Source organism: Argentina silus (genome assembly GCF_951799395.1).
Source record: "Argentina silus genome assembly, chromosome: 9".
Classification (NCBI taxonomy): domain Eukaryota; kingdom Metazoa; phylum Chordata; class Actinopteri; order Argentiniformes; family Argentinidae; genus Argentina; species Argentina silus.
Window position 1 is genome coordinate 15,406,119 of NC_139663.1, and position 13,366 is coordinate 15,419,484.

The 13,366-nt window shown below is 44.6% G+C and overlaps 1 protein-coding gene across 1 annotated transcript; it reads left to right on the forward strand.

Moving 5' to 3' along the window:
- Positions 1-688: 688 nt before the first annotated feature.
- nags (N-acetylglutamate synthase) lies at positions 689-12,984 on the forward strand. The gene is made up of 8 exons (XM_083677070.1): positions 689-1,044; positions 2,524-2,789; positions 2,970-3,183; positions 6,191-6,371; positions 7,883-7,922; positions 8,893-9,024; positions 9,777-9,959; positions 10,228-12,984. The coding sequence occupies exons 1-8, from the start codon at positions 691-693 to the stop codon at positions 10,409-10,411; spliced, it is 1,554 nt and encodes a 517-aa protein (XP_083533196.1). The 5' UTR covers positions 689-690; the 3' UTR covers positions 10,412-12,984.
- The last annotated feature ends 382 nt before the right edge of the window (positions 12,985-13,366 follow it).

A 13,366-nucleotide genomic window follows, 5' to 3' on the forward strand; every position in this document is an offset into this window, starting at 1 on the left:
CCAGAGAACTGCCGCTCACTGGATATTTTCTCTTTTTCGGACCATTCTCTGTAATTTTTACGCACAAGATGGTTGTGCGTAAAAATCCCAGTAGATCAGCAGTTTCTGAAATACTCAGACCAGCCCGTCTGGCACCAACAACCATGCCACGTTCAAAGTCACTTAAATCACCTTTCTTCCCCCATTCTGATGCTTGGTTTGAACTTCAGCAGGTCGTCTTGACCATGTCTACACGCCTAAATGCATTGAGTTGCTGCCATGTGATTGGCTGATTAGATATTTGCGTTAACGAGCAGTTGAACAGGTGTACCTAATAAAGTGGCCGGTGAGTGTGTTATTGATTCAGTTCCAGGACAGAATACATCATCAAAGTCGAAATATCCTTTGATCGGTAAACATTTCATAAAAACAATATCCACAGTTTTAGACCATGGGTAGTCCGCATCACTTGTTTTTATTAGTTGCACTAATACAGTATCCATGGCAACCAGAGGTAAGAGAGGTCACGCCTTTGGTAGTGAACTCGCGGAGCCTCCTCCCTCCATCTACGTTCAGTCCGTGGAAACCTGAGCCAACCGCCTATGTTTCTGAATGTGTATATGTGGCTTCGCCGGTAAAACTTCGCTACTACACGAGGTGGTTGAGCTGATAGGTACAGTAGTGTCTTTAGCACCGGCTTAACCCGCAGTCATGGCCAAAGTAAATACGGGCTCTTCCAGTTGCAGAGCTATGGTAATGGCTGGCAAATACTTGTCAAATCCCTCACCTGCGCTAGCTCCGAGCACAGCTCAGTGGAGAATGCACCGCTTAGCAAGTTCGAATGCGGCTGGCCATGGAAGCAAAACCCCGGCTTTGGCCCAGCAGGAGTTCCCTAGGTCTTTCTCAGCCTCCGATCGTCATGTTTTGACAAACCGCACACTAATTTATCGGGACGTGAAGGCATTTCTCAATGAAATAGGTGGGGACCCCCGAGAGGCCCGGTACTGGTTGACCCATTTCCAGAGGGCCAATATGTCACAATCGCCTGCATTTGCGGTTCTAGAGGTAAGTGTCTGATGATGCAAGCACATGCTAACTTGATTAGCCAACATGAATAAGTTGACGTTTCTATTTGTAAAAGTGATGAAATAAATTAAGTTCTGAGTACATTTATGATCATATCGCATCCATTCGTAATTTTGGCCAAAATGCGCCGAGAAAGTTTTGAACTTTAACCCGATCTTGAATGTGTAGATAGATTAATCTATTGAGTCGTTGCTTCTGCTGTAGCCTGTTTCTCTATTGCCCCCTACTTGGCATTTTGACTTCGGCTATTTTAAGTCTTGAAAGCTAAATTTAAAAGGAAAGTGCATCAGTGGTCATCATCATAATCATAAAATGTGAGTTTAGCCGAAAATTAATAAACATTTTATAACTTGACAGTAGACTGAACTATTTTATGATTGTCTTAAAGGGGCAATCTGGGATTGCTACATTCATTTTGGACATTTAGATGAATAATGATAGCCATTGATTCATGAAGAATAGGCCTATACCTTCTAAATGGCTCATGGGCTTAGTTCAACGAACCGTCTTACGCTATTATAGAACGCAAACTGTAAGATTGCTGTACTCCTATGTTTGTAAACAATGTCATTGTAAACAATATATGTATAGCTTCAAAACATTAAAGGCCCTATAAAGTGACTTTGATTTCCATATTAAATTATTTCTGGGTAAATATTACACACTTTTTAATTGTTTACATCAATTACATTACTTTTTACAGACTACAGGACTGACTGGGCATGACGCTCGCATTTTTGTAAAATTGTTAGCAACTCTACTAAGATAAGTTAGCAGACAGGTAGTTTTTCTAGCTTACAAAATACAACACTGTGCTAGCTCAAACAAGATAACTTAACTTGCATTTTCTTACCTTTGTATTCTGAACAGCCTTGCATCATTTTACCACAACATACTAAATGGCCAGTTTAATTTGGTCTTGGCTGTTATCTGTACCTGCTGGGAGAAATGAAATGTGTTCAGTGCTAGTGCTGGCTAAAATGGGAGGGATGTGAAATGTAGACAAACGATATAATTGGTTTATTTGATTGAGTTTTACTACCCAGAGCACGCATCACATTCGAGCATGAGCAGGTCGTGGTGATGGACGCATAACCTCTTAAATTATACCCATCGAAAACAGACCATTTGAGCAGGCCTATATTTTTACAATGAGAACTGGAAAACGACAGAAGCCTATTTTTCTTTTCATATTTGGGTGATGCCAAGTGTATCTGGTGGAGCCAAAATTCGAACCAAAACACTGGAAATTATGATTTTCACTTTAACTATCATTTTAAACTCCTGGATGGCCAGTCCTTGCATCCAAAGCTCTGTCCATGAATTTAAGAGTGGTTTAATTTCTCCATCCCTCAGCTGTTTACCAAAAAAATAAGTGGCTGTGTAACAGCTTTGTTGTTGTTTGAATCCCTGATTGAATTCCTGAATGTCTCTTTGTCTGATCTGTCCTTGTGTTAGGTTGACAAGTCAGTGTTTGAGAGCTGTGAGATGGTGCAGAGTCTGGCCTTTGGGCTCTCTTTTCTGCAGCGGATGGACATGAAGCCAGTGGTTGTGATGGGGCTATCACGGTGTGAGGAGGCCGGGTCTCCTTCCAACACCAGGGCCCATCTAGTGGAGCAGTGTCAGGCTCTGACAGAAGTTCTACAGCACCATTCTGCCAGTGTTATACCTTTCTTTAGCGCTGAGGCCTTACTGCTGCAGCAGGACCCGCCCCAGGGGAGCAGGTACACACACACACACATACACACAGTAAATAATGGATCTCCCATACATATATCTCATAAGTGGCTGTATCATGTAATCCAAACAGTGAACATATCTCTTTCTCTACCTACATAGGCCTATATTGAACTCTATTCCTCCCTCTCTGCCTCCTTCCCTCCCTCTCTGTGTGTTGTGATCAGTGGTGGCTCCTCCATCTCTGTGGACACAGGTCTGCTCCAGTGGAGCCTGGACAATGGAACCATCCCCCTGGTGTGTCCTGTAGGGCGGGACGCCTCCGGACGCTCAGTGGTCCTGGACTCTGTGGACGTGACAGCAGCCCTCTCAGGGGTCCTACAGCCTCTCAAAGTCATGTTCCTCAACAGCAGAGGGGGACTACAAAACCAGAACCACAAGGTGTGTCTGCCTGTGTGTGCCTGTGTGTGTGGGGGGGTGTGTGTGTTGCTGCCTAGTGATTCTGTAATCACTGTTGTTACCTTGTCTTTCCTTGAAAATGGCACCGCCGATGCCGGTCGCCGTTGTGAGATCTCCGCAGAGGATGTGCGTTTTTTTAGCTTTTATGTGTTTTCTAAATTCTCTCATTGTGAGAAACTCACTGGCACTGATACACTACGACAAGGACACACTTCTACATGTAAATTACAACTTAAGACCAAGTATTTTTGATAACTATTTCATCGACCCGGCGTGGCCGGTGGAGTTCAGAAGGACCCCCCACGATAACAACAATGTGAGCGCACCCAAAAAGAGGAGGAAACACCGGGGGAAGCGGGGAGGCATTCGGAACCGACAGAGCTCAGGCCCACCGTCCACCTCTGCCTAGCATACTTCTTGCTAATGTCCAGTCTCTGGAGAACAAGATGGATGATCTCAGGGTGAGGATTACTTTCCAGCGAGACGTAAGAGACTGTAACATCCTTTGTCTAACAGAGACATGGCTTACCTCGTTGGTACCGGACTGAGTCATCTGCCCTTCCGAGTCCTTCTCTGTTTTCCGGGCGGATAGAATGGGGTGGTGGAGTTTGTTTCATGACCAACAACAACTGGTGTAACCCTATCAACGTAACGACGCTTTCTCAGACCTGCTCGGCGGACCTGGAGCATCTGACCATCTCATGCCGCCCATTCTACCTTCCCCGGGAGTTCAGCTCAATTATCATCACAGCCGTCTACATTCTACCAAAGGCCAACACAGAGGCAGCGCTATCGACCCTACATGATACGCTGTGCCGGCATCAGAGCAACCACCCTGAGGCGGCGATGATAGTAACAGGTGATTTCAACAGGGCTAACCTTAAAAAAGCTATGCCTAACTTCCGCCAACACATCACGTGTGCCACCAGGGGAGATAGAACTTTGGACCACTGTTATACTCAGTTTAAGAATGGGTACAAAGCTGTTTCCTGCCCTCCCTTTGGGAAATCAGACCACTCCGCCATTTTGTTGATGCCTGTTTACAAACAGAGGATCCAACAGGTAGCGATCGTGAAGAGGGAGGGAAAGCGGTGGTCCGACCAATCAGAGGCCGTGTTACAAGACGCGCTGAGTGACGTCGACTGGGATATGTTTCAATCAAGTTCCAGCGATGTCAGCGAGTTTACAGAGACTGTCTTGGACTTCATCTCAACATTAGCCGACAACATTGTACCAACAAGAACGGTAAAGATCTACCCCAACCAGAAACCCTGGGTCGACAGTTCCATCCGTGCCGCTCTGAGAGCCCGCACTGCTGCTTACAACTCCGGCCTGGCATCCGGCAGCATGGAGGAGTATAAAGCGGAGTCCTACAAACTGCAGAGGGCGGTGAAAGCCGCCAAGAGGAGATTAAGGAATACATCTGCTCCTCCCTCCCTCCGACCTTGGACCCACTGCAGTTCGCATACAGACCAAACAGATCCACGGACGATGCAGTCTCCCAGGTCCTCCACAAAACTCTCTCTCACGTTGACAGTCAGAAGGGGGGCTATGTGAGAATGCTGTTTATAGACTACAGCTCAGTGTTCAATACCATAGTCCCCACCCGACTGGCTGAAAAGATAATTGGATTAGGACTGAACATTCCCCTGTGTGCCTGGATCCTGGGCTTCCTGACGGCCAGGCCACAGGTGGTCAGGGTGGGTAGACACACCTCCAGCATACTCATTCTGAGCACAGGGTCCCCCCAGGGCTGCGTCCTTAGCCCCCTCCTCTACTCCCTGTACACCCACGACTGTGTGGCTAAGTCCAGCGACAACTCCATCATCAAGTTTGCGGACGACACAGTTGTGGTGGGGCTGATCTCGGATAACAATGAGGAAGCCTACCTGGACGAGGTGACGGACCTGTCACTCTGGTGGCAGGAGAATAGCCTCATCCTGAATGTCTCCAAGACAAAGGAGCTGATTGTGGACTTCAGGAGAGCACAACATCCAAGGACCTACACGCCGCTGGACATCGGTGGTACTGCTGTGGACAGGGTGAGCAGTTTTAAATACCTGGGAGTCCACATCACAGAAGACCTGACCTGGACTAGGGTTAGGGATAGGGTTAGTAACCCTAACCCTAGTAGTAGTAACCCTAGTAGTAACCCTAGTAACCCATCAGTACACTGGTGGGAAAGGCAAGGCAACACCTGTTCCATCTCAGGCAGCTGAGGAAATTCTCCCGGAGGATCCTTCAGTCCTTCTACTCTGGAGCTGTGGAGAGCATCCTGGCTGGCAACATCACCATCTGGTAGAGTAACAGCACGGCCCAGGACAGGCGAGCTCTGCAAAGGGTGGTACGCCTGGCAGAAAAGACCATGGGAGCTCCAACCCCCCCTCTCCATGTCCTGTACACCAGGAGGTGTAGGACCAGAGCCTACAGGATAATGAAGGACCCTCACCACCCGAAAAACGGACTGTTCCAGCTGCTGTGGTCAGGCAAACACCTTCGCTGTCATGCAGCAAGAACAGAGAGACTAAGACTGAGTTTCTTCCCCCATGCCATCAGGATCATCAACGATGACCCCACCAGTGCCCCCCTCAAGTCACTCACACACTCACTGACATCATAACACATATGTACACACATAATTATCCATTGCAGACTTATCCTCCACTGTAATTATCTGTACTGTCAATCTGTCATTGCCATTGTATATTGCCATTCCATTGCGTACATTGCTTCACCACTGTTTATATTGTTTATACTGTTCATACTGTTTATATTTTTTAGTACTTCTATTTTATTTTATTTTATTCTATTTTAAAACTTATTGTTGCACTACTCTGTGGCACTGTCACTTTTGCATTTCACTGTATACTTGTATGCATGTGACAAATAAAGAATCTTGAATCTTGTTGAGTCTGGCTGTTTTATACCTTTGTCCCTCACCTCCTCTCCCACTCCCTCTCCTCCCCTCCTCCTCCTCCCCTCCTCCCAGGTCCTAGGGTCAGTGTCCCTGCCTGGTGACCTGCCTGGCCTGTCTGAGGCGGAGTGGTTGAGCATGGCAGAGCGTCGTCGTGTTTGCACCATCGCCCAGCTCCTCAACAAGCTGCCCTGCGAGTCCTCTGCCGTCATCACCTCCGCCAGCACACTCCTCACTGAGCTCTTCAGCCACAAGGGTGAGTAACGGACAGACGGAAAGACAGGCAGGCAGAAAGACAGGCAGGCAGACAGGTAGGCAGGCAGGCAGACAGACTGACAGGCAGGCAGACAAACAAACAGGCAGGCAGGCAGGCAGGCAGACACCCCCCAAAACTCTTGTTAATGACCCCAAGATTTCCAACCTATAACACAGCACCTTTCTTCGCTTATTGTACAGATAAATCAAGCACATAAGCATTTCAAACCAATCCCTATCACCTGTTCCCTACCTTCTGGGTTGGCTCAGGTGACGGGAGAGGAGAGTATTACTGTATTAATCCCCAAGAAGAAATTAATTTTCCTCAGCAGCAAGTATACAAAGGACAACATTTACAAACAGACAGTAAATATAAAAACACAGTACACAAACAATCAACACAAGACAATCCACCCATCTGATAGGATCTCATAGGTGTAAGCAAATGTGGTGATAGCTCCATGTTGGGAGTTTGGCCATATTGCTTCCACTATCCCAGTCCGTACTAATCTACCACTTGTAGCTAGCTAAAGCTAGGGCTGGGTTTAAGATGACAAGCTAGTTAGTGTGACCCCTCACCCAATAACCCCCCATGACTTAAACCCCCTTAAACTCACTGCACCTGCCGCTGTTGCCTGGCTGTACACACACACACACACACACACAAGCACAAGCATGTGTGGGGTCCACCTCTCCTGTTGCTATGCAGAGTTTGACTTCAGGGGTGGTTAACTAATGACAGATCATGTCTGCTAATTTTCGCATTATTCTCGAATTATTTTGGAGAGGACATGCAGCATGAATAGTAGAAGAATGCCTTTAGGAACCAGTGTGAACTCAGTCTAAAGTCTCTAGGCATTTAGGCATTCTAAATGCATAAAACAATGATTTTGTATGATCACTTAGCAGCCGTGTGTGCGTGTGTGTGTGTATCAGTAACATGTGTAAACCATCCCAGGATCATGTGTGGGAAGGGTATTTTGAGAGGAGATTTTAACTTAGCACAGCAGATTCAGAAATAGACGTGCTGGGTGGGACCATAACTCGACATGTGTGCAATGTGTGTTTCTCTGACATTTACATGAATCTTGCATTGATGTCAATGGGAAATGTGCATGATTCGAGTTTGGCGCACAGATCTTGAGTTAGGATTCCAGCCTTGTCAGGTAATTATACTGCAGATACACTAGCTGACCAGCAGATGGCCCCATCGCATTATCCTACTCTCTAAGGCAATGTTATCAGTCAATGCAAAGCTCAAGAGAGTAGGGGGAGGTTAGGTTTGGGGGGGGGATACGCTGATCACAGATCAGTGCCTAGGGGCAACTTACTTCACCCTTGAAGCGAACAGGTGATCCTTAGTTAAGAACTGAGGGGAAACTCACCTATAGTTCCTTGTTTCACGCCACATGAACACAGTCAACATTCAAACCAGACACGACCACACTACAGTTCCTATTCTAGTGTTGCTTTGTGTGTCCTCATCACATCTCCATTTTCATCTTGTTCTAGGTTCCGGTACCATGTTCAAAAATGGAGACCCCATTCACAAGTGAGTACTAACCCTAACCCTAAGTCTGGCCCTGTCCACTGTGTCCAGAAACAACCTCAACCTCCTATTCCCTAGCCCCTACTTCCTAACCCCTAGCCCCTATTCCCTGTTCCGTATTCCCTAGCCCCTAACCCCTTGCACCTACTTCCTAGCCCCTACTCCCTTGCCCCTAGTCCCTAACGCCTAGCCACTACTTCCTAGCCCTCTGCAGACCTAAGCAAGGTGGTGGAGAAAACACAGTTGTCTTCACCTCACATGACCTCTTGTGTTCTTACCCCTATAACAATGCTAGTTCACCTGATAGTCACAGTGTTGCCTCTGGAACACTACCTACCCCATACTCCCTAACCACTATTCCCTAAACCCTAGCCCCTACTCCCTAACCCTTACTCCCTACTCTCCAAACACTGGGTAGATACGGAGAGGAGAGGAGAGGAATGGAAGGAGGTAGAAATGGTTCAATTTCCACTATGTCTCAAGACATACAATGCAATAGAGTTCAATACAACATCATGCACACTCACTGTACAATGTTGTATTTAATGTACTGTACTGTGTAGTCTGTCTTGTCTCATTGCTGTATATGTTGGTGAATGAAGAGCTCCCCACCACGCTGTACTGAACAGGTTCTAACAAACTCACTTTGTCGAGTCATTTTGTTAAACACATTTAGTGTGTGTGTGTTCACCCATGATGGCAATCAGTCATGTCCTTAAAATGAGGGCATGGCTTGTTATCATAGCGATTAGAATTATTTGACATATGATACCACTCCCTGTGTTTGTTGAACAAAGCTGCTTGCTCCATTAAGCAATTGCTTTTGGAAATACCAAACATACCTGTATAATGACTTCCTAATAACATTTATAAATGTTAAAAACAGTCTGGGTCGATTGTCAACATGGGCATGTCCTGAATCCTCTCTTCACCTCACATGACCTCGGACCTGAACTCCCATGTATGTATCCAGGTACAGCACACTGGATGACATTGACCTGGACCGCTTGCTGGCCCTGATCAACAAGACCTTTGAGAAGGACTTGAGGGAGGACTACATCGACACTCTCAAAGGACGTCTCCATTCCATCTACCTCTCTGAAGGGTAGGGTATACCCCCCCCTCCCTTATTCACTCTTGATGTGGCTTATTTTTTCCAACAAAATGTCCTACCCAACACTCTCTAAATAACTTTGATCTATATATTTATTTATTATATTTTTTTAAATGTTTTTACCGCTTTTCTGCTTTATTGGGATAGAGACAGTAGAGATTGACAGGAAGGATGGGTGAGAGAGAAGAGGGATGACATGCAAGATATGTCGAGGGTCGGAATCGAACCAGGGACCTTGCTATTATGTGGTATGCGCATTAGTGTGCTACGCCGCGAAGCACCCCACAGTTAGTACAATGTTTGATTGTTCTAGAGCAGGGGTGCCCAATACGTCGATTACGATCGACCGGTCGATCGCGAGAGTAGTGCAGGTTGATCGTGTGACATTAAAACATTTTTTTTTTTTACGACGGACATTTGTGCTTCAGCACGGTACGAGGCAATTGAGCCAGTGTGAGTCCGCCACTTGATTGACGTACAATGCGGCCAGTCTGAGATCGCTTCTCTTCTACGGGTCACGTGTCACCATGCATTCGCATGTATATATTTCGCAATATATATTTAGCATTTTTTAATGTAGGTAGATCATTTTGACCTGGTCATTTTGAAAGTAGCTCACAAGCCGAAAAAGTGTGGGCACCCCTGTTCTAGAGGTTCTCTGTGGCTCAGTTGGTGTTAGAGGCCAGTAGTAGGTCATTAAATACTTTCATTAGTGTCAAATGACTGTGCTGCTCCCCCTGCAGGTACAGCGCAGCGGCCATCATCACCAGGGAGCCAGTGAGCAGTGGCACGCCCTACCTGGACAAGTTTGTGGTGAGCAGCAGTAAGCAGGGCCAGGGCACCAGTCAGATCCTCTGGGAGTGTATACGCCAGGACCTGGGAAAGCTCTTCTGGAGGTCCCGTGCCACCAACCGTATCAACCCCTGGTGAGTCTCTCCTACTGGGCTCCAACAATGTGTTTAGCCTGCTGAGCTCAAGTCTGAATGTATAACATGGGGAATGTAACATTTCTCTGGCTAAGGCATTTTCATTAGTTGTTTTGTAGAATCTTGAGAGCAGAAAAATATGTTTTTCATATTGTATTTTTCAAAAATGTATTTAACAAAATCAGTTCTTAAAAAAACACCATATCTCTTTGTCTTATACTTTCCCTTCTTTCGTTTTCTCTCTCCTCCATTCCTCTGGCATCCTCAGGTACTTTAAGCACTGTGACGGCAGCTTCGTCAACGGCAGCTGGATCGTGTTCTGGTTCGGTCTGTCTGACATCAGAGAGTCCTACGAGCTGGTAGAGTATGCCAAGCGTGCACCCGACTCCTTCCATGGCCTCGCCACGGGGGGAGCACCCGTCGCCACCCTGCAACCACCCCCAGGATCCTGAAGAAATGGTCTCTCCCAGTCCCTACACCTCCAGCCTTCCAAGCCTGCAGGGTTCTAGAACATCAAGCAACACAAAGTGGTTCTACCCGTTGACAAACTGCTTTGTGGAAAGTGTGGTGTGGTATTACTTGAGGTTTTGGGAACTTGCAGTACTGTATGTTGTTAGTTTGGAGTGCCAGAGAGGGTCTTGGATTAGGTGGTGGTGTAGGACCAACATGAGTATGTATGGGTATATTGGTGCTAGGTGGTGGTGAGGTTTGATTGGCAGAAGAGTTGCTTGCTGAGGATTGGTTAAGAGAACAATTCAGTAATTTCTGAGTGACTTAGTAAGGGTTGAATCCTTGAACTTTAGGTGGTACAGCAGACTGTAACTAGTGCTGGATTTTACAATGTGGTGAATGCCATGATTTTATAAAGTGGTAAATGCCATGTTTGATGGTATTTTTTTTTTTCTAGCACTTGTGTCTTAAAGCAATTGCAACTTCACTTAATGTTTACATGCACATGTTAAGAATGATATACTTGAATATTACAAGTATTTCAAATGGACTTTCTGAATGCTGGTTTCGGTCACGGTCAAAGTGGTAACTGGTTTGAGATGCGGAAATATGTCTTATTGAACTCGTTACAACCCTACACTTCACTCCTCTGGAGATCCCAAGTGTTTTAAAGCTGAAATGTAGCATCATTTATTCGCGTGGTCAAACGTTCTGGCCACAATACTATCCTAATGGGGACGAGTTGAGAGTTTTAAGTCCGCTGTCAAGCAAAATAGCCGTTTCGGGCTTTTTTAAACTGTTCAAAATATCCCAAATAATGCGAAATAGTGTACATTTAGCTGTCAGTTAATGTTATAATTACACTTACTGCATAAAACTGTCAGTGTTTTCCTTATAGAAACAATAGCGTATCAGCAGTTAGCCTTTGCTGACAAGCATAACGGTTGCAGCAAGCAAATCAACATATTTTACTGTATATATATCTATATATTTTGATCTATATTGTCGAAATTATTGAACAGTTGAATAACAAAAACCGTTGTATTGAAAATGGGCAACTGACCCGGCAAACAGGAAGAAAACCGGAAGCGTAGCGTGAAATCTAAATTATTTTAAGAATATAAACGGTCGTTTTAGAGTGAGTTTGAGATTTATATTTGTTTTTTGTTGCAAACACTATTGTTAAATACCAAGATATATCATGGTTTTACAGTTTAAATGGTTTTTCCCAGAAATCGTCAAAACGGGTTTGACCTGCCTACAGTTAGTGTGGTCAAAGGTCAAGTCAGAGTGGTATATTAGAAGCACCAATGAAGGGGTCAATGTTCTATTGGCTAACGCTTATGGAGACTTAAATAGTTCCCTCACGCAAATCTATGGAGCAAGTTGCCAGACAACCGTTTGCTTGCCTGGGTAGCCAGTCTGAGAAATCTTGCTACCTTTAGATTATGCTTTTCGAACTGAATAGATAGAAACTTCTTAGCGATAGTAAAAGTTGTGTGATTAAACCAATTCAAGAGGGAGATTCTCCAAATGTGTCGTAGTTTTTTGTTTTACCTGAGGGTAGCCATGACGTTTTGGGGCTGAAACCTTTTTTTGTCCGCCATTTCCCCCCCGCCTGAAATCATGTTTACCCCTTGCATTTACATATCTTAGTCTAATAAAAACCCAGTATTGGGTAAATAGGGCAAGACATTTGTGGGACTATTTTAAGCCTCCAGTAATTTCATTGGTGCCACTCCTCAAATATACCACTGAGCTGAGTCATCTGGGGACTCAAAATATGAAATGACAGTTGATACATGACTGTTTGTTACCTCTCTTCATTTGCATTCTCTAGCAGAGGCGATAAGATTCCAGTTTATTTGGGAATTGTATAACATATTTTAACAATATTGTATGAAATGTAAAAGAACAAGTTATCTGTATATATTTGATTTTGTTGTTTTCCCCCACAAACTCTTTGTAACATAGTAATGAAATTATGTTTACTTGTTAATGCATTGGAAGTTTACATTTTTGATACAGTAGGTTACATGCAGAAAAATATTTTCTGTATCTTTTAGTTGATCAGAGAAAATGTGAATGCTTGACACTGCAACAATCCAGTCAAACCAGAACTGCCTGTGTTATAGAGTGGGTATTTATGGTTGTGGTTTAGTGCCTGCTGTTGGGAATACAACGTTTTATAGGTGTGCTTGAAGTTTTTAGATGTATTATAAACTAGTACTGCGATGCTTGCCTATAGGTGGTGCAGTGGTGATGGGTTCAAAGCCAAAGTGGCTTTATTGTCAATTCTTCACGTCAAGACATACAAAGGAATCGAGAGGACGTTTCTCACTCTCCCACGGTGAGACAGATAAAGTGCCCAGGCACAACAGATAAGACGAGACATACTAAAAGTAAGACATTCAATAAAAATAATTGACTTGCTGCTCAGGTAGACTTCAGTAAAGCTACTGATTCAGTGACCTTTAACCTATAGTTTGGAATTTAAACATATGTATGAATACACATTTGTATTTTGCCATGCATGAATTTATCCCATGATTTTGAGTAAATAAATGATTTCATCCTCAAAAGATGGGTCCAGTTGTTTTATTGTGCTAATGATATGCACATATGTACAGAAACAGTATATATTTTATCTTTTTGTGAAGCACATTGCATTCTTTTATGTAGGAAATGTTCTATAAATAAAGATTGATTGATTGACTGGATTGTATAACTCTCCTTCAAACCCATCTCCATCCTCCCATCGCCACTGCTCTGAGAAAACATAATAGGTGAAAGCATCCTGCTACTATTGTCACACAATAATGGAAAGAATAATGGCATGATGGAGACATTCCACTCCCGAGTCTCGACTAAAAACACACACGATATAATTTGATATACAATAAGAAAAGTAATGGTGTTACACTTACTCAGTGCATAGGAAAGAAAACAAAGGGAGA